This window comes from Cibotium barometz, chromosome 8, assembly GCF_041138505.1.
Source record: "Cibotium barometz isolate CiBa-2024 chromosome 8, ASM4113850v1, whole genome shotgun sequence".
NCBI lineage: Eukaryota > Viridiplantae > Streptophyta > Polypodiopsida > Cyatheales > Cibotiaceae > Cibotium > Cibotium barometz.
Window position 1 is genome coordinate 54,417,969 of NC_141053.1, and position 22,239 is coordinate 54,440,207.

The window sequence follows — 22,239 nt, forward strand, 5'->3', positions numbered from 1 at the left end:
GCAAGAATTTTTAAATTTTGCTCTAAGATTTGCCCAATGTCTCATATGAAAACTTGTCAATGCATAATGACGACAGTAGAGTGCTCATTAGCCACCACACGACAATGCAATTAGCTTGCAAGGGAAGATCAATAGCATGAAATTAGAGCTTCTTGATGAAAACCCCCAAATCTTGAACCATAGAATCAAAATGGATCTATTTCTTGCAAGAGTAAAGCATTATGATGCATGAGAAGCTTGACATGTCATAGCTCCCACTTCAAGAAATTCTATTTTTTTCCATGAAAACCCTAATCTCAAAAGAAGCAAGAAATTGAAGCATTGCATTGAGGCATTTGTTGCTTACACCTTTGATAAGGATTACCAAGCATTATTATAATGGATTATGATTAATAAGCTCCACTCACCACAAAAAAAAAAAAACGCAAGCTACTCCACAACGTCCTCACGACCAACAAAAACTCCAAGGGATGAAACATTGTAGGCTCTTGTGAATGTTACGCTTACTTTAAGCCTTAACCAAGCTAAAGCAAGCTCCAATGTAAGCAACAATGCCCAAGAATGGAGAAAAAAACGACGCACAACAACAGCAACCTCATGGCCAAAAAAAAACGTGTAAGAGGTCTTCCCAAAAAGCTCAAAATAGAGGCCATCGCTTGTTCCATTCATAATCACAAGCTATGGCAAGCTTAAACCTCAAGAAGGAAGCTTCATAGCTCTCAAAAATCAAGCAAAGAAGAGGAAGAAAGAAAAATAATTTAATTAAAAACATTAATCAACCCATGGCTCCAAAAGCTTAGGAAGTGAACAAAGAAAAGAAAATTTAACCATTCAAGGTCACTATATCCATCTTCTTAATCAAGAACATCAAGAAAATGCAAAAAATTCAAAAGAATTTCAAGAAAATTCAAGAGAATGGATCAAAAGCATAGCTTTGATACCAATGAAAGAAAGTAGCTAGTCTCATCAACCTAGAAAGCATGGATTAAGCAAAGATTAAATAGATTAACTTATAGTTAAGAAAAAATAAAAGTGATTACCATTAAAAAAGTGATTATCAAGATTCATATCAAAGGTTCCCATGAGATTGGCCCATATTCACTTATATACTAGGCCACCCTTTCACACTACACTTATTAATGTCCATGGACATACCCAATCCTAGTCCAAACCCTTGGCTCCTTTCACATCCCCTTCACCCCTTGGCCTTGGGTCCAAATTGACTTGAGTCCCTTTTTACTTTGTTACATTGATTGATACTTGATGAATCTGAAACTTTACTTTCATAGCCCCAGCTTGCTTGAAGTGTCAGACTCGCCACCTTATATAGGAACAATGAACAAAAACAAAACATGATCTAACTCACTTTCATACTCCTCATCTAAGTACACCTCACCTGCCTGTCCATCACTCTAGCGCATCAAGGTTTCAAGCGGAAGGGACAAAGGGTATTGCAATCGCACAACAGTAACCGGCTAGCCGTCCCCACAAGCACACTTTCCTCAAAAACATTCAAGTGATTTGCATTTCTGAAATCCTTCACCTGCCATAGCCACTGACAGTCATCACAAATCCAGCAGTACACTATTGGGTAATGCTTTGGCTGTATTTATTAGAGCACATGCGTTAGCTGACTTCAAAGTGTGCCTGCATAACCCTTTTTTTTTTTTTTTTGCAGCATCATAGATATGCAGTGGCAACCCATGCAAACCTAAGATACAAGCTTCCCTCGTCATTTCGAGTTAAAGATCTTTTAGCTTTGCAATGTTTTAAGACCGTCTTTTATCCCCAACCAAAAAAGATTCCTCAAGCATCAGTCCACCAACTGTGTCCATGCTTGTTTTTTCTTTCTCATTGCCTCAACCTTGTTTACCTCTTCCTGCATGTCTAAATCTGCGTAGATGTTAAACAAACAAATATACGCTGCAGCGTCCTTTTCATCCAATTGAACTGCATGTGCAAAGGCCTGTCTTCCAAGCTCCGCATCGCCCCACTTTCGACAAGCCCCCAACACAGTCTGCCACAACACAATAGCAGGATGGAATGGCATTTTCATGACTATCGCAAGTGCCTTACCTAAATGGCCTGCACGGCCAAGGAGATCAACCATGCAGCTGTGGTGCTCACAAGTTGGGATGATCCCGTAGTCTTTGCTCAAGGCCTCAAAGAACATCTCACCCTTATCCACTAGGCCTGCATGACTGCAGGAATTGAGAACACTGACAAATGTAACTAAATTTGGCTTTATACCTTCCCCTAACATTCTGTCAAAGTTAATAAAAACATTTTCACTTTCTCCAAACTGGGCATATCCTGTGATTAGTGCACTCCACGAGATTTCATCTCGAACTAGAATCTTGTCAAACACTACTTGTGCTTCTGCAAGCAAGCCACATTTAGCAAACATATCAACCAAAGCGTTGCTAATGAACGTGTCCCCTTCCAAACCTTTTCTAGCAATCTCAGCAAATATTTCTTGGCCCTTGTCTGTGGCTCCTGTGCTACCACAAGCTTTCAAGCCACAAACAAGCATGACATCATCTGAAGAGACATTCTCTTGTTGCATCTGTTCAAAACAGTGGAGTGCCTCCTCAGCACATCCATGTTCCGCGTATCCTGTGACTAGGGCAGTCCACGATACCACAGTTCGAACTCGAAGCTTGTCAGATACTTCCTGTGCTTCTGCAAGCAAGCCACATTTAGCATACATATCAACCAAGGCGCTGCCAACAACAAGGTCTCCTTCCAACCCTTTTCTGGTAATCTCAACATGTAAGTCCAGGCCCTCTTCTGTGGCTCCTATGCTGCCACAAGCTTTCAAGCTGCAAGCAAATGTGACATCATCAGGGGAAATGCCTTCATGTTCCATCTGTTCCAAACAGCCAAGTGCTTCCATGCCACACCCAAGTTCTGCATATCCTGTGATAAGAGCAGTCCACAAGAATACCGTCCGAACTGGAAGCTTGTTGCAAACTTCCTGTGCTTCTACAAGCAACCCACATTTAGCATACGTATCAACCAAGGTGCTGCCAACAACAACATCTCTATCCAACCCTTTTCTGACAATCCCACCATGTATGGCTCGCCCCTTGTCTGTGGCTCCTATGCTGCCACAAGCTTTCAAGCAGCAAACATATGTTACAGCATCCGGACATACGCCCTCGTGTTGCATCCGTTCAAGACAGTCAAGTGACTCTTCACAGATCTCGTGTCCCACATATCCTCCGATTAGCGCATTCCATGGGACTATGGTTCTAACTCGAAGTTGGTCAAACACTGCTTGGGCTTCTGCAAAAAAGCCACATTTAGCATACATGTCAACCAAGGTGCTGCCAACAAAAAGGTCTCTTTCAAAACCTTTTCTGGAAATCTCAGTGTGTATTTTCTGACCCTTGTGTGTCGCTCCTATACTGACGCAAGCTTTTAAGCTGCAAGCAAACGTAACAGCATCTAGAGAAGTGTCTTCGAGCTGTATCTGTTCCAAACAGTTGAGTGCCTCCTCACCATGCCCGTGTTCAGCATATCCTGAGATTAGTATATTCCATGCGACAATGTCTCGAACTGAAAGCTTGTCGAACACTTCTTGTGCTTCTGCAAGCATGTCACATTTAGCATATATATCGACCAAGGTGTTGACAACCACAAGGTTTCTTTCTAGTCCTTTCTGAATGATCGCAGCATGTATTTCCTGAATCTTGGATGCCGCTCCTATGCTGCCGCAAGCTTTCAAGCTGCAAGCAAATGTGATAACATCTGGAGAGACGCCCTCATGTTGCATCTGTTTGAAACAGTTGAGTGCCGCCTCCCCACGCCCAGCTTCCACATATCCTCCGATTAGTGCATTCCATGAGACTGTAGTTAGAACTGGAAGGGTGTCAAACACTTCCTGTGCTTTTGCAAGCAGGCCACATTTAGCATACATATCAACCAAGGTGTTTTCAACAATGAGGTCTCCTTCCAACCCCTTTTTGGTGATCTCCACGTGTATTTCTTGACCATTGTATGCGGCTCCTATGCTGCCACAAGCTTTCAAGCTGCAAGCAAACGTGACAGCATCTGGAGAAATGCCCTCATTTTGCATCCATTCCAAACAATTGAGTGCCTCTTCACCGTGCCCTTGTTCTGCATAACCTGTAACAAGTGCATTCCATGAGACTACATTTCGATTTGGAAGCTTGTCAAACACTTCCTGTGCTTTTGCAATCGAGCCGCATTTAGCATACATATCAACCAAGGTGCTACTTACAACAAGGTCTCTCTCTAATCCTATTCTTGTGATTTCAGCATGTAATTCTTGGCCCTTGACTGTGTCTCCTATGATACCACAAGCTTTCAAGTTGCAAGCAAATGTAACAGCATCTGGAGAGATTCCATCATGTACCATCTGTTCAAAGCAGTTGAGTGCCTCCTCACCATGCCCGTGTTCAACATATCCTGCTATTAGCGCAGTCCATGAGACAACATCTCGAACTCGGAGCATGTCAAACACTTCCCGTGCTTTTGCAATGGAGCTGCATTTGGCATACAGATCAATCAGGGTACTGCCAAGGAAAACATCACTTTCCAGCAAGCCGTTTCTCATGATCTGATTATGAATTTGACGGCCTATTTCCAGATCTTTCAGTTTAGTGCAAGCCTTCAATAAGGCCAGGAAAGAATACCTACTAGGATGCAAAGAATTATGCTCCTGCATTTTCAGGTACAGGGTGAGAGCATGATGTGGCTCTCCGTATTTAACATAACCTGTGATGAGAGAATTCCATGAACACTCATTTCGACACAGAAGCTGCTCAAAAACCTGCTGGGCATGGTTCATGCTTCCAACTTCCACCAACATCGAGACGAGGGGATTCCCGAGTGATGTATGGGCTTCCAGCCCATTTTTGCGCATGTGGGCATGCAAGCGCAGCGCATGCACTAGGTTTCTCTCTTTTCTGCAGATGTGCAAGATGCAAGCAAGGTCCTCGACAAAAGGCATGGGCGGCATCACTTTCTCCAAAGAAGCGAGGGCTGCTTCCTCTAAGCTAAGCATCTCCCAACTTCTTCTTTTTCTTCGCTCTGAAGGCTTAGCATGTTTTCAACATAGCTTGCATACATCCATGCAAACTCTTTGGTAAATCTCATACGGAAAAATCTGGGGGGCCTTAACAGAAAATAGGGCAGCCTCTGCGAGCGAGGCAAAACCCCCATCTCTGCTAAAATGAAATGAAATGGCAGAGGCCCGCTTACTCGGTTGTCCCGCCAGTAGGAGGGATCTCTGAAGAAGTCCTTCCATAAGCGCTCAGTATGTGCTCTTGGTGTTGAACTACCTGGTGCTCGAGCCGCTCTTTCGACAGAAAACCATCTCTGCTTAGCCATTGAACAGCAGCCTGAAAATGAATTGAATTCGAGCATATACTTGGAACCGAATTTACACGGGTCCATCGTTGGCAGTGGCACTACTTCTCGCATCCTTTCTGCTAGTGTTTTGATTATCATCATACAACAAAATCAACTAGTGCTAATCAAAACATATATACACCAAATCCCAAATTCTCAATACAAACCAAAAATTGCAGACCGCCAGTTAGTAGAGTGGTTAAGGTGGTTATGGAGAGTCACGAGATCATGCCCTCTCCAAGCGGTGGCATGCATGGGTGTGTGAATTCCAGCCAATTCCAAAAAAAAAAAGATTGGAAAATAAACCGTCGATCATTTGATGATTTTCCTTGTGGATCCACGAGGTATGGGTAGAGTTGCTTCTACAAGCTCTCATTGGTCAGTGGTCAGAAGGCGAGTGTAGCCGTGACGTGCCTTTAATGCCCTCTCGCTCGATTGCAAAGCTATATTAAGAAGATAGAGTTTCTAGGATTCATAAGGCAACACCTTGTTGTGAAAAGGGGCACCAAAAGTTTGTAAGCCAACAACCTTGTTTTTTTCAAAATACAAATTATATTTATTTTAGCTGTAATTGCATGATTTTCCTTGCAATCACATGCATGATTTTCCTTGCAATCTGTAACATGTTTTTTTTTATAGCAATACATCCGAAGGCCCCCCTCATGCAAGTCTATAGGTAGCAATCCACCAATGATGCTGCATCATCTCAAAACACAAATCTCTACAAGTACATCTTAAATTTGCCCTCGGCCTGGTCTATTGACAAATTCACATTTCGCTAAAGACAAGGGGCCAGGTAATCTAATAAAAAATGATGTGCCTCATCTACCCCGAGCATCTTACATACTATCTCTCTCTCTCTCTCTCTCTCTCTCTCTCTCTCTCACACACACACACACACACACACACACACACACACACACACACACACACACACACACACTCACACTTGAGATCCCAAAAAATCTAGGAGACGAAGGCGCTCTAGACGACGATGCATCTAATTACCAAGGATCTTCCTACTAGAGGAGTATCGGATCCGGTAATTCGGCTCATCAAACACTTAAGCGAGTGGAGGAGAGAGCTTCTGGTATGGTATGTTTGTCTGGAGAGAGATCTGCGTTCAAGCGAGACTAGTAGCAAAGAATCCATGGAAGACACACATATGGTTGATGAGCAAGTGGAGGAGAGAGTTTCAAACTCCCCCATACTATCTGGTGGTTTATTGAACTTTGCAAAAGAGTTATCTGGGATGTAACCGGCAAGAGGCCCACTCTGCTGACGAGTGAGCAACATTTTAAGGTTGCCAATAGTAGGAAGAGAAGTGGCACAAACATCACATTCTATATAGGCCTTTGTGCCAAGGGAAACCTTTACGCATTCTCAAGAGCCAATCTCTTATACTCCTAGGATAAAGAGGGATGCAAAAGTACCACCACAGAATGAGAGACATTTCCTATTTGAGACAATGGAAATATAAATGAAATTGTTCACTAATTTAGGAACACTTTAGCCTTACAAGAGGAGAAGAAGAAGAAGGCAATGGTATGGCTTGCACCTATAGCCACTCTTAGAAGAGCAAATCAACATACCATCACTCATCACCTACACAATCCTCAAGCATGCATGTAACAAAGAAGAGAAAGCATACAAGCAAGTAAACTCAAACTCAATTGTGAGAATGGGATTATCTATTTTCTCATTAATCAAATTATCTTACATACAAGAGACATATATATAATGCCTGGCCAGTCCAGGGGCCTAAAAGATAGTCTAAACTAATTACCTAGCCTATGTATATATGACCGACATTACACAAGTCGTAAGTTCGATTTTGACTATCTTTCAGCATAACACAAGTCGTAAGCTTGGAGATTTCCCTTTACTTGAAGCACATTACGCGGTATAATGGCTCATATGTGTTGCTACACGTTCGAGTATTGTTAAAAACCAATGTGACTATATATTAATAATAAATATATTATTTTATTTATTTTAGCTATAATTGCATTTGCAATCACATGCAACATGTAACATGTTTTTTTTTATCAATACATTCGAAGGTCCCCCTCATGCAAGTCTGTAGGTAGCAATCCACCAATGATGCTGCATCATCTCAAAACACAAATCTCTACAAGTATATCTTAAATTCGCCCTCGGTTTGGTCTATTGACAAATTCACATTTTGCTAAAGGTAGCGGGCTGAGTAATCACATACAAAATGATGTGTCTCATCTACCCCGATGTCGCCATTGGATCCTTTGGTGACATAATGCAAGGTAAACCCTCTCTCTCTCTCTCTCTCTCTCTCTCTCTTTGATTGTCTCTTTATAACTTCTTGATGGTATCTCTTTTGACAGATTGCTATATTTCTTGATCTCTTTGTTGCGAGAGTAAAACCCTCCTCTCAATGTGCTATAGACACATGGGCTTATAAGCAAGCAAATAAGCTTCTCTCTCTCTCTCTCTCTCTCTCTCTCTCTCTCTCTCTCTCTCTCAATTACATTATGCCTCTCGCGAACACAAGCGCACACACTCCATCTCTCTCTTGCATGGCCCTATGTATTTGGGCCCTTCACATTGTGGAAGATTGTCGAAATGAAGACCCATGAGTAAGGGAGAGAGAAGGCTTCCACATGTAAGTTTACACACACACGCACACACACAATATATACAAGTAGAGAAGGCTTCCACATGTAAGTTTACACACACACAATATATACAAGTAGGTGACCATCGCATTGCTGCTATGGCAGTATGAAATTTTTGCTTGTATGCATATGCACATATATAATTGTGCGACTGCATGCATGTGTGTATGCATCTATGCATATGTATATGTGTGCAAGCATGTGTGAGTGAGTGTGTGTGCATGTGTGAGAGTGAGTGTGTATGCATCTATGCATATGTATATGTGTGCAAGCATGTGTGAGTGAGTGTGTGTGCATGTGTGAGTGAGTGTGTATGCATCTATGCATATGTATATGTGTGCAAGCATGTGTGAGTGAGTGTGTGTGCATGTGTGTGTGTGTGTGTGTGTTTATATACACCTATGTGTATTTGTGTGCACGTATGTGTAGGCATTTGTGCATTTGTGCATGTGTGCATGTGTCTAGGTTTGACTCTCTCACGTAGACGCATATCTATGTGTCTCTCGCACATGTATTCCCTCTTTGTCTCTGTCGCATGTGTGTGTAGGCATTTGTGCATTTGTGCATGTGTGCATGTGTCTATGTTTGACTCTCTCACATAGACGCATATCTATGTGTCTCGCACATGTATTCCCTCTTTGTCTCTGTCGCATGCATAGACACAACCCTCTCTCACACACATATACATCCACATACACTCTCTCTCTCTCTTTCCTCACACCCCATCTTGCATACACACTCTCTCACACACATAGAAACTCTCTCTCTCTCTCTCTCTCTCTCTCTCTCTCTCTCACACACACACACACACACACACACACACACACACACATACACCCTCGACATGTATGTGTGTGACCGTGTATACATACATATGTGTGTGTGAATGTGTTTATACATAATAATATTAAAGTAATATTATTATATATTTAGTTTAATTTATATATCATTATTATACTATATGATTATATATTTTTTAAATTTTAATTTTTAATTTTTTATTGATTATATATTTATAATCAATATTTATATATTATATTATATTATTTTTATATATTAATATTTAATTATCATATTTATAAGATATTATTATATATTTACTTATGTATTATATATTATAATATATTAGTATAGATTTAATATATATATATATATTTAATACCCTTACTTATTATATGTTTATATATTGTTATTATTTATATATATATATATATATTTGTATTCTATATATATTTTATACTTATTTATTATATATCTTTATATTTTTGTATATAGGTACATATATTACACACACATCCAAACATATATATGTGTATTTATAAATGTAAATAAATACACACACACACACACACACACACTACCTGTCTCTTCTCACATGCACTCTCACACAGAAACACACACTCTCTCTCTCTCTCTTACACGTATGCATGCATACTCTCTCTCTCTCTCTCTCTCTCTCTCTCTCTCTCTCTCTCTCCACACACACACACACACACACACACACACATACATAAATATATGCATCTTACATGTTATGTTTCTCTTCTCTCTCTCTCTCTCTCTCTCTCTCTCTCTCTCTCTCTCTCTCTCTCTCTCTCTCTCAAACACATACTCTCTCTCTCAAACACATACTCTCACACACACTCTCAAATAAATGCATCTTACATATTTATCTCTCTTTATCTCTCTCTCTCTCTCTCTCTCTCTCTCTCTCTCTCTCTCTCTCTCTCTCTCTCTCACACACACACACACACACACACACACACTTGAGATCCCAAAAAAATCTAGGAGACGAAGGTGCTCTAGACGATGATGCATCTAATTTACCAAGGATCTTCCGACTAGAGGAGTATTGGATTTGGTAATTCGGCTCATCAAACACTTGAGCGTGTAGGAGAGAGCTTCTCGTGTGGTATGTTTGTCTGGAGAGAGATTTGCGTTCAAGCGAGTAGTAGCGAAGAATCCATGGAAGACACACATATGGTTGATGAGCGAGTGGAGGAGAGAGTTTCAAACTCCCCCACATTATCTGGTGGTTTATTGAACATTGCAAAAGAGTTATTTGGAATGTAACCGGCAAGAGGCCCACTATGCTGCTGATGTGACGAGTGAGCAACATTTTAAGGTTGCCAATAGTAGGAAGAGAAGTGGCACAAACATCACATTCTATATAGGCCTTTGTGCCAAGGGAAACCTTTACCCATTCTCAAGAGCCAATCTCTTATACTCCTAGGATAAAGAGGGATGCAAAAAGTATCACCATAGAATGAGAGACATTTCCTATGTGAGAAGATGGAAATATAAATGAAATTGTTCACTAATTTAGGAATACTTTAGCCTTGCAAGAGGAGAAGAAGAATGCGGGCTTGCACCTCTAGCCACTCTTAGAAGAGCAAACCTCTCTAGGGTCCTCAACCTTGCCTCCCCTGTTGTCACTACAAAGGACATTTATAAATGGGTGGAGAGAGAGAGAGAGAGAGAGAGAGAGAGAGAGAGAGAGAGAGAGAGAGAGCTATGGAAAGCTCAACCTCTACTTCAATGCCACGGTGAATGAGAGCACAGGGGAGAAGGAGAGAGGGAAAAGAGATCTTGAATCAACATACCATCACTCATCACCTACACAATCCTCAAGCATGCATGTAACAAAGAAGAGAAAGCATACAAGCAAGTAAACTCAAACTCAATTGTGAGAATGGGATTATCTATTTTCTCATTAATCAAATTATCTTATATACAAGAGACATATATATAATGCATGGCCATAGTCTTGGCCATAGTCCAGGGGCCCAAAAGCTAGTCTAGACTAGTTGCCTAGCCTATTATATATATGACCGACATTACACAAGTCGTAAGCTCGACTTTGACTATCTTTCAGCATTACACAAGTCGTAAGCTCGATTTTGACTATCTTTCAGCATTACACAAGTCGTAAGCTTGGAGATTTCCTTTACTTGAAGCACATTAGGCAGTATAAAAAATATGGCTCATATGTGTTGCTACACGTTCGAGTATTATTAACCTATGTGACTAATATGCTCCCCTCCTCCCTAATCACGGTTCTGTCTTTGAAATTCGTAGTGAAGCTTGATGGGAGGCTAGTGGTAGAAACCATTAAAGTTCCAGTAGAGTCGAAGCGGGGGACTTCATATATACTGGGTTGTGTGGTGGAAGGCCTTGTAGGAAGTCCAGAAGGTTATTTCGAACATATCTTTGAATGTGAGCATTCTCTAGCCTTGCATCCACTGGATTTGTTTGTAGTAGCCAAGTATCTGGCAAAGAGTGGGACTCTTGTTAATGTCGAAGGACATGCCTTGGAGGCCTTCATCGAATGCATGCCATTTTGGAAATTCCACCAAGAGGACAATGATGAGCTGAAAAAAGCAAATAGTCATGAGCATGTCGGGGTCAGCAACCCCATCATAATCTTGGATAAACTTGTGCATATTGTACTATGAAGCATCCAGTCTTCATGGAGAGAAGGAGGGGTGGTCAAGGTGGAGGTATCCAAGGAAAGTTGAATTGTAACTCTGGGTTCTTCTCTAGCTCTTGCTCAAATAGGTCCCAGATCCAACTTTGTTTAAAAAATATATGGGGTGCCTGGGAGTGTAGCAGTATTCTTTCAATACTTGGCCTAGGTATAAGGTAGGCACACAATTTGTTCAGCCATGAGTTCATGTGTGATTGGAGTGGCTTTGGCATGGGGTTTCTTGTATATCCCCATTGGTCCCTCTTGCCATGAGCTCTTGACTGTTGAGATATCAAGCTCAACTATAGTGCTACAGATGACCCATATGGGTGATAGCTTCCGCACTTGCCACTAATAGGGTTGGTAAGATTATGGTTGATATGCCACACCAGTAGTGAAAGATAGGATGCGTGACACTTTAGAGTACCAGAGTTATAGCATAGTTATAGCGCCAGCCCATGTAGTCATGTTCACACACTATGGACCGACCATTATAGCGCCAGCCCATGTAGTCATGTTCACACACTATGGACCGACCATTATATGTTATAGCAGGAGAGTACTTTTCCTTATAGTATGTACTCTTATCTCTTTTATGTTAATGGTTATAAAGTAGAGAAGAATATAGGAAAAAATTTAGCCATCCATCTCTCTCTTATGCCTTGCTCTCTCGTGTGTGTGTGTTTGCTTGCAAGTAACTCAAGCTCTCCCTCTTCCTCGCATTCTCTTTATGGTATCAGTCCTCTGGTCCGCATGAGAGCTATGGAGGCAAGCAAGTGGCAAAAATAAGGAAAGAAAGGAAGTGGTACATGGGTAAGGTTTTCCATCTCTTCCCCTCTTTTATTTTGGAGCGACACTTCGGTAGCCTGTGAGAACTAGACGTAGACAGGGAAGTCCTTATCTCAGATTGAGGCATCCTTCTAGGTGAAGGAAGAAGACCATATTGTGTGCATTTTACTAAGTTTTTGCACATTTCGGTGCATTTAGGCCTTATTTTGTCTTTGCAAGTTTTCTATAGACACTCTTTGAAGTGTCAATTTTGACTATATATGCATAATTTTTAGTTCGGCACAAAGTTGCAGTAGAAATTTGGTTTTAGGATAGTGTGTGTAGAGAATCTAAGTGTTGCAAGTGTTGGTTAATGTGTGTATATATAACACATACAGTGGCATCATAACAGGTTTATAATGCCACTGTTGAAGGTTGCAGATTTGCTGCAGCCAGTGAAGAATGTTTTTTTGCTAGCATTGTTTGGTAAGCTACTGCAAATAAAAATGTATGGTAGTCTATCACAGATTGTGAGTGAGAAGCTAAAAATGTATGGTAGTCTATCACAGATTGTGAGTGAGAAGCTAAACAAGAATAACTTCCATCCTGGAAGTTCAGGGATGACCAATTTCCTTATGGGAAAAGGATATTGGGAGTTCATCCACATCCACAGGTGATGAAAAGGAGCCAAAGATTGCTGAACAAAATTTGACCCCTCAGCAAGTGCAAGCATATAAATCATGGCATGAAAAAGCATGAAAGGTATTATATTGGTTGTCTATTAGTGTGACAGATTCTATGATTGTGCATATATAGGATGTAGAAATGCCTAAAGAGGCTTGTGAAGATGTACAACATAAACATCCAAGCACGAAAAAGATGTAGCTAAAGTAAGAGCTGAATAATGTGACCAGAGGAAAGTTGAGTATAAATGATTACTCAATGAAGGTTAAAGGGCTTGCAGATGCCCTTTCTTCTATTAGATCACTAGTAGATGATGATGATGCCCAAGAACCATCAAGGAAGATATAACTATGTACGCATAAGTGCCTCATTCCATGACAAATGCATTCCATGACAAATGCATTCTTATGTTGATCGTTTAGGTCTATCTCCACTTGTTTATGGCCCGAGAACCCATTAAGGAAGATGTAGGCCTCCTTGCTTGCTACTCATTCCAACACATATGCTTAGTGAATACTAGTAGGTAATGGTCTTTCACCATTGGCTACATTAACTTTTTGAGGTTAACACAAACCCATATCTTTCCATTTTTCTTAGGCAACACTATGACTATTGGGCATAGCCATTTCATGTGCTCTATCTCGTTAATGAATCCAACTTTGATGAGTTTTTCAATTTCATCCTTGACCATTCTAGAGTATTTTGGATTCATCTGATATGCCCTATGTCTTGATGGGCTTTTCTCCTTCAATAATGGGAATAATGTGTTTGAGCAATCTCTAGAGTTACACCCTTCATGTCAGTGTATTTCTAAGCGAAGCAATCTTGGAACTATGTGAGCAGGTCAATAAGGTCTTTTTCTATAGACAAGTCTTTCCCAATGTATACCGGTTTTAGATCTTTGTCAAGTCTTGCTAGGTTGACCTCCTTAACTTCAGTCTGCGGTCCATCATAAGCCGTTCTAGTTAATGGTCCTCTTTGCCGCTTCAAAATGTATAAAACAGTTTCTCACATACATTTTTGAATGCTTAGGCACCTACCTTAGATCTTCCATGTCGGTTCTCTCTTACAGAATGTGCTTAGCTTGTCAGGCAGTAAACAAGCTCCACCTCTCCATCCATAATATCACATGCAAATCGATACTATATCTTAATGTGCTTTGTGTGCGAGTATGAAACAACGGGTTCTTGTGATAGCCATGTAACTTTTATTGTCGTAGATTAACACTGTCACACCCATGTCTCTTAAGATCCTCCTCAACCAGATTGCTTCACATGAAGCAAAGCATTGTAACCTCTATAAAAGAACTTAATGCCATCCAGGATGTAATTCTAGACCTAATAAAATAATAATAACCAAAAACACGTTTCCTATATCACAATCTCCTATCCAATAAGAGTCTAAGAAATCTAGTTAAGAAATTGCCGAATTTGTAATAAGTAATGCCATACCCAATGGTACATTTGATGTATTTCAACACCCACATCCCAGCCTTCCAATGGCTCTCTTAAGATTGATAAAAAGGACACCAATTGCAAAGCTAATGTTAGGTAGTGTATTACATAAAAAGATCAAACTCCCTACCAACTTCCTGTACTCCTTCATATCCACAAGTGGAGAAGCATCTTCTATAGAGAGCTTCACACATCAACCTCTATGGGTGTAACCATTGACTTATACATGACAAATACCTTTGGAATTTCTTGAGCATACTTTTGTTGAGAAATGAAGATTCCATCTGACTCTTGCCAACCTCAATCTCCAAATAAAAATGCATAAGCCCAAGGTCTATCATGTCAAACTCTCTAAACTCAACATCTTCTATGTCTGCCAAATCTTTTCTTCATGGTTCCCCATGATGATGTGGTCATCCACATATTGGACAATGATCATGTACCCGCCTTGCATAGAAAAAATATACAAATCTACATTTGATGGGCATTTAGAAAGACCAATACTTACAAAGAAAGCATCTATCCATTGGTACCATGTCCAAGGGGCCTGTTTCAGCCTGTACAATGACTTCTGGAGTCTGTAAACTTTGTTTTCTGAATCGAGTATCTCAAATCTAGGTGGCTACACCACATAAACCTCCTCCTTGAGATGGGCATTTAGAAATGTTCCATTTGCAATATCGGCCACTTCCCCCATAAGTGGCCAAGGCTAGTATTGTCGTGTCAATCTAGCTATGGGGGAGAATGTCTCTTGACAGTCAAACCATTCGACCTGTGCAAAATCCTTTGTCCCTTGCCTTGTACTTATCCAATGTATCAAAATTGTACTTGGGCTTCCAAACCCACTTGGTGCCAATAACCATCTGTTTTACAAGATGATCACCATAAGATCCCAAGTTTGGTTTCTCAAAATTAAGTCAAACAGTGACTCCATGGCCCCTCTCCATAGTTCGATCTGCTAATCCATCTCAAAAGAGAATTCTATGGGCTAGAAATTAACTTTAGTGAGTCATTAGCACAATTTATTAGCAAAATGAAAAGCATGACAACACAACTAGATGACATAAATGCCAAGATAGGAGATAAAGATGCATTAGCCATGCTCTTAAAAAGCATGCCAAAAGAGTATAATGCATTGGTGACTACATTAAAGAATTTTCCAAAATCAACCATTAAAGGATGTGTCTCCTCTCTTCTTGAAGAAGAAAAGGAGCCGCAAGCAAGGAAGAATAACTGTGGAACAAGCACTCTTCAACAAAACCACCAAGAAATGCTTCCACTATGGAAGGATGGGACACTACCAAAGTGAATGTAGACTCAAGTATAAGCCAACGTGCATTCACTTTGGTAGTGTACCATCCTTCCACTATGAAAGGATGGGACACTACCAAAGTGGATGCAGACTCAAGTATAAGCCAAAGTTGAACCATTATAAAAAAATTTAAGACACAAAGAAGAGAAGTGCAGATTCAAGAACCAAGAAGCCAACTATGTGGAGTCTTCATCAAGGAAAGAGGATATCCCCAATGATAGTCTCTTCTAAGAGCTACATCAACAAAATCTCACTACCCAAGCCATTGTAAAAAAAAGGTCACCAAATGAGTAGACCTAAATTCTGTTATTTCCCCCACACCTCACCATCTTAAGTAGCCATGTTTGCACTAAAGGGGGTGTAGATAATCATACCTTACCACCTTAAGGAGCTATGTTGGCACTTAGGGGGGTGATGCCATGTTATAACACTTGACATCCAACCACCTTGTAGTAGCCTATCCAATCAAGGCACCAAGGGCGGGTGTTAAGATTTGTGATATCTTGTGCACTAAAAGAGGTAGGGAGGGAGTATTCCTAGCATCGAGCCACATCATCAAACTTAAGCTATTATCCTATAAATCAAAGCAATCCCATGTTGTAGTCACCTCATATAAAAGGGGGTCTTTCGAAGTAATGAATCAATCAATCACATCTCAAGTTTCTCTATGAGTACATGTTTTGGGTTCTCAAACACAACACAACTAACTACTACTGACACAGCAAAGACACCCCCATTAGGTAACACTAACTTCAATTCCCACATCAGGCTAAACACAAACAGAGCATAGAGAACACAGATTGAGTAGAGATTTGCTAAACAAGATTGAGAGTAACAGAACAGAACTGAAATACCATGTTTGATTGATCAAGATGAATCATACATTGCTTTCTCCTTCTTCCCTTATAAAAGACGACTACAAAGCCCCTATAAATAGGCGACTTCAAACAGTTTTAGACAGTTGTAACTAGAATGTCACAAGACACTAACAGATAATATCCGACTAACCAGATCATAACAAACTCCGACTGATCAATAATCCGACTGAGTAGAATTCCGACTGAGCAACAATCCGACTGAGCAAAGATACATATATCCGACTAAGCAACTATTAGGTAACTATTAGGTATTCTATCTGTAGTTCAACACATGGCACAGCCCGGTGGTTGATTTCAAAGAAATCGGACTTGAATTCACAATCCCTTGATCAGAAAATACTGGCCACATGACAAAATTTGATGCTGCTTCTTCAAATGTCAGGTACTACATCACTTTGCTGCTCAGCCTGCATCCCTTCAACAACTGGAACCTCCTTCAAAACCTCAGTCATCTCTGCTGATTTATCTTCCACTGAAGTTTCCACTGGCTGCTCACTCTGACTTGCTGTTTGTACACTTAAATTGATAATAGGTACTTCCACCTGAACTTCTAAATCCTGAAACATTTCCTCCACAGTCCTATCACTCTGAATCTTCACACTCTGCATCTCTTTCAGTTCCTGTACCTGCTGAATCCAATACTCACGTTCTTTCTTCAACTGTCCAACCTCTTCTATCAAACTTGCCTCATGCTGAGTTACAAACCCTGTTTTCATAACATCATAGGGATAATTTATCATTGTTGACATCCTCTCCTTGATTATTCCCCAAGAATCCTGCATAGTACTATGCATTTGTTGCTTCAGAATCTGTACATCCCCTTGTGCCATCAACACTCCATTTACATCCAACTCTTCATTCATCAACATCTGTTTTTCCAGCACCTGTAAAGGCTGAAGTCTCAATTGCATTATTTCATTATCAACCTTTATTTCTGCATTATCTTTAGCCAATTTATCCAACTCGGATGTAACCCTATCATCCATTTTTGCTGTCCATTCCTTGAAGATTCCTAAAGACATCTTAACCTTAGCTATCTCCAATGCATGTTGTTCCAATAACTGAGCCTTTTCAGCAATATGCGTCTCCTTTGTCTGCTTCAATTCCTCCTCAAGCTGCTTCATCTGCGCACTTTTATCCTGGTAATCCTCTGAAGTTACTATCTCATTCAGAAGATGCTGCTGCTCAATCTTCTCCTGCTGACTCTCTATGAAATACTGAAGTGCCTTCAGATACTGCTGAGCAGTACTCACATCCTTCACCACAAACCCTGGTTGATTCACCACCTTTGCTCCAAAGTCAAGTTTTGCAACTAACTTGCTTCCCCCCAATTCAAGTTTCCTCTTCTTGGACAATGTAAAACTCTTCCCCAACATCTTGGGTGTTTGTGAACCTGATGCATCAATCAAAGTTTGCATTTCTACATCCTCAACATACGGTTTTTTCTGGGCTCCATATATCACCTTGAAGGCCTCTGTCGGACTGTACCCAACTGTAAGCATACTCTGATACAACTCCTTCTTGTCAGGCTCCAACTCATCACATTCCGACCTCTGCTCTACAACCTTCTCAGACGGCTGTTCTTTCTCTACTTTGCTGTATTGTTCTTTATCTGGCAACATAATCTCTCCCACTTCCACTTTCTGTGCATACTGAAACATTGCAGCTAAATAAGCACTCAACCTGCTATTTGATTGTGTCTTTCTCTTGTCCGACCCAAATATTTCTCCATGAATCTTGTCAAATAACCAATGTGCCCAGCTAACCTCCTCTCCTTTCTCTGCCCAAGACAATGGTGCATAATTTTCCTTCGACATGTAATCAAATTTTATAATAGAGCACATTCTTTCAAGATACCATTTGAGCTGTTCCCTCCTAGCATAGTTGACATTCCTTAACATATAATACTGTCTACCCCCTTCTCTGGGCCCAAACTCCTTCTTCAAGGCTTCATCAAGACATTTTGGAATCACAGCATCCGAAACATAAGGTAATTTAAATACTTCTGCAACCATTTCCACAGTAATACTCACCTTTGAAGAAATTGCGCCTTTTGTTTTTCTGAGTATCTCCACCTGGCTTTTAGCATAGAAGTTATTCCTCCAGTCATCCCACAGCAAGCCTGCAAACTCCCGCAAACCGACCTGCTTCAACCATGTTGCATTCCCGGGTGCTGTCTTGTCTAGCTCTACTTTGAAATCGGTGTAGGGATCCATCAGCGACTGTGTAAGTTTGCCAGTAGACAACGGTGTAGGAACCTCGTCGTCGTCCTCAGCCGCACGCTCCTCTTCCTCAGAGCTGCTAACCTCAACTCTCATCGGTGCTCCCTTCCTACGAAGCCTCTTCTTCATAGCATCCCGCTGCTCGTCCTCCGCTGGTGGTTGCATGCCTGCAGAGCTCTTAGCTTTCGGCATGGTGAAAGGCGAGTGCAAAGAAAACGCAGAGAAAATGCGCGAGTGATCTTGCATGGATGCTGTAGAGAAAGGACCTCGCACACGCTGATACGCGCGAAAAGTGCGATCAAACTCTGGCTGCCTCGAAATGATACTCTCCTTAAGTGTCCACTCACCACTCAAATCAAGGTACCATGCAAAATGGTTAAAATTTTCAAAAACTCCGACTATCTGAGATCCGACCCAGCAAAATCCGACTGAGTCCGAATCCGATGCAGACCCATATCCCTGTATTGTCGGACTTTCTTCTGGATCCATTTTCACCTGTTCCACCTGTATCAATGCTGAACTTGCCCAATCCAAATGTGGTGGTTTTCCTTGAAACTTTTTCAACCTGAACCCATTAATTGGTTTCTCAACCCTAGTTCCAAAAACATCAGCCACAATAAAGGTTCCTTGTCCCAGATCTTCAACAATTTGATAAGGCCCTTTGTATCTCAGTGTGAGCTTACCAGGATGAGGTCCCAACCTAGAATTGTACACCATCACCCAATCACCAACCTGAAACACCTTAAATTTGACATTCATACTCACCCAAGCCTGTCTTCTTCTTTGAATCACCTCAGTGATGTAAGAACTAACTAATCTGTCCTCTTCCAACTGCATCAAATACCTGCTCCTGTACTTCACTGACAAACTTGGAGACATTTTCTCAGCAGTTACTCTTAAACTTGGTACCACAAATTCCATAGGCACAACTGCTTCTAATCCATACACCAACCTGAAGGGTGTCATCCCTGTTGTAACTTTAAAAGCTGTTCTATAAGACCACAAAGCAGAGTCCAGCTTCAAGTCCCAATCTTTCTGGTTATCCTGCACAATCTTCTTTAGGATCCTTACCAATGTCTTGTTGGTACTCTCAGCTTGTCCATTCGCCTGGGGATGATAAGCTGTAGACTTTTTGTGCATAATCATATGAGTTCTTGTTAGTTCAGAAATTACATCATTCAGAAAGTGAGTTCCCCTATCACTGACCAATTCTACAGGACACCCAAACCTGGTCATGATATTGTGATACAAGAACTTTGCAACACTTGCAGCCTTGTTATCCTTCAGAGCTACAGCCTCAGCCCATTTTGTACAATAATCAGTAGCAACTAGGATATACCTTTTACCTCTTTGAGTTGTTGGCTTGACAGGTCCCACAAAATCAATTCCCCACTTCTGAAATGGTTCCAAAGGCAAAATAGGATGATCTGATATCCTATCTGAATTATCCGGCTGTCCAAGCTTTTGACAAATCACACATCTCTTGGCATATTCATGGGCATCTTTCAAAACTGTAGGCCACCACAAACCAGCCTGCAATATTTTCTTTCCTGTAATATCCCCTGAGAAATGTCCTCCTGCTGTTCCTGAATGTGCTTCCTGAAGTACTGCCTTCTGCTCATACTCAGGTACACATCTTCTTATCACCTGGTCAATTCCCTTTTTGTACAATGCTCCAACAATCACTAAGAATGGTCTACTCTTCAAAGCAAACTTCCTTCTCTGATCTGGAGTAAATTTTACTGGCATAAATCCCTCAGTTAAAAATGTCAAAAACTGATCATACCAGGAATCCGACTCAGCAGCCTGAACTTCAAACAATGGGGCATCTGGTAGATCATCATCCACCCCACTTGGTGCTTCTCCAGTTTCCAACCGGCTAAAGTAATCAGCAATAGCATGCTCTTTCCCTGGAGTATGGACAATCACAAAGTCAAACTCCTGTAACAAAAGCATCCACCTGGCTAATCTTCCTGTCAACAATGGCTTCTTAATCAGATACAGCAGGGCTTGGTGATCCACATGAAATATTACCCTGTTCCCCAACAAATAATGCCTGAACTTATTCAAGGAATATACCATCCCCAAAGCTTCTCTTTCAGTCACAGCATAATTCCTTTCTGCAGATGATAATATCCGACTGGCATAAAATACTGGCCTGTACCATCCTGTCACCCTCTCCTGCATCAGAATTGCCCCTATTGCTACATCTGAGGCATCAACAAAAATATGGAAAGGTAGAGTCCAATCTGGTGACTGCAAAACTGGTGCAACAGCTACCATTTTCTTCAACAATTGAAATGCCTTCTCTTGAGGCTCAGCCCACACAAAAGGTACATCCTTCTTAGTTAAATGTGTCAATGGTGCACAAATATTGGCTAAATATCGGAGGTACCTGGCATGCCATTTAATCTGACCCACAAACCTCATTACTTCCTTCACATTAGTAGGAGACTTTGCTGTTTGAATAGCCTCAACCTTCTTTACATCAATTGCCATGCCTTCCTGTGAGATCACATGACCCAACAAAATCCCACTCTTCACAGCAATCACACTCTTGAAAGGGTTCAAGACCAGTCTGAACTGCCTACACCTCTCCAAACACAACTTCAGATGCATCAGATGTAAGTCCTTCTTACCAAAAACAGAGAAATCATCAACAAATACTCTCATGAAGTCTTGTAAGTGTGGCTCAAAAACCTTATGTGCCACGTAATTGAATGAGGGTGGTCCATTTTTCAAACCAAAACTCATGACAGTAAAATCATATGCACCAAACTCAGTAATGAAAGCAGTCTTATGCTGATCCTCCTCAGCAACACTAATCTGATTGTAACCTGAAAAGCCATCCAGAAAGCTATACATTTCATGACCTGCTACAGCATCTAACACTGCATCACAAAATGGCATTGGAAAAGGATCTGTTATGGTTGCTGCATTGAGTTTCCTGTAATCAACACATACTCTCAGCTTCCCATTTTTCTTAGGCACCACAATTATTGGAGATAACCATGTCACCTGGCTCACAGGTTTAATGAACCCTACTGCCAACAACTTATCTATTTCTTCCTTCACCTGCAATGCAAAATTCGGATTCATCCTATACCTTTGCTGCACCACTGGAACTGCATCTGTTCTTAAATTAATCCGATGCTGATGTAATGCAGGATCTATACCCTTCACCTGAGAATACTCCCAAGCAAAGACATCTATATAGTCCTGTAACAACTGCAAAAGATCCTCCAAAAATTGTCCTTCCACCTGCACACTTACTTTCACCATCCTTGGTTCTGCATCTGTACCCAAATTCAGTTCCTTAAGATCATCTTCTTTAACCCGACTGGACGTGCCATACTTCTTGTCATAAATCCTTACAGCCATCTCTCCTGCCTCCTTTTGCTCTTGTTCCATCTGTTCCTTGGTAG

At 41.0% G+C, this 22,239-nt stretch overlaps 1 protein-coding gene across 1 annotated transcript; it reads right to left on the bottom strand.

Moving 5' to 3' along the window:
* Positions 1-1,019: 1,019 nt before the first annotated feature.
* Positions 1,020-5,818, bottom strand: LOC147636420 (pentatricopeptide repeat-containing protein At5g27110-like). The gene is made up of 2 exons (XM_086801860.1): positions 5,547-5,818; positions 1,020-5,456 (listed from the first exon to the last, which is right to left on the bottom strand). Exon 2 carries the CDS (start codon positions 5,030-5,032, stop codon positions 1,814-1,816), a length of 3,219 nt encoding a protein of 1,072 aa, XP_086657986.1. The 5' UTR covers positions 5,033-5,456; positions 5,547-5,818; the 3' UTR covers positions 1,020-1,813.
* Positions 5,819-22,239: the final 16,421 nt, after the last annotated feature.

What these genes read in the sequence shown, in the direction of transcription:
- LOC147636420 (XM_086801860.1), bottom strand. Translation starts at nt 5,032, where the DNA reads ATGCTTAGCTTAGAGGAAGCAGCCCTCGCTTCTTTGGAGAAAGTGATG.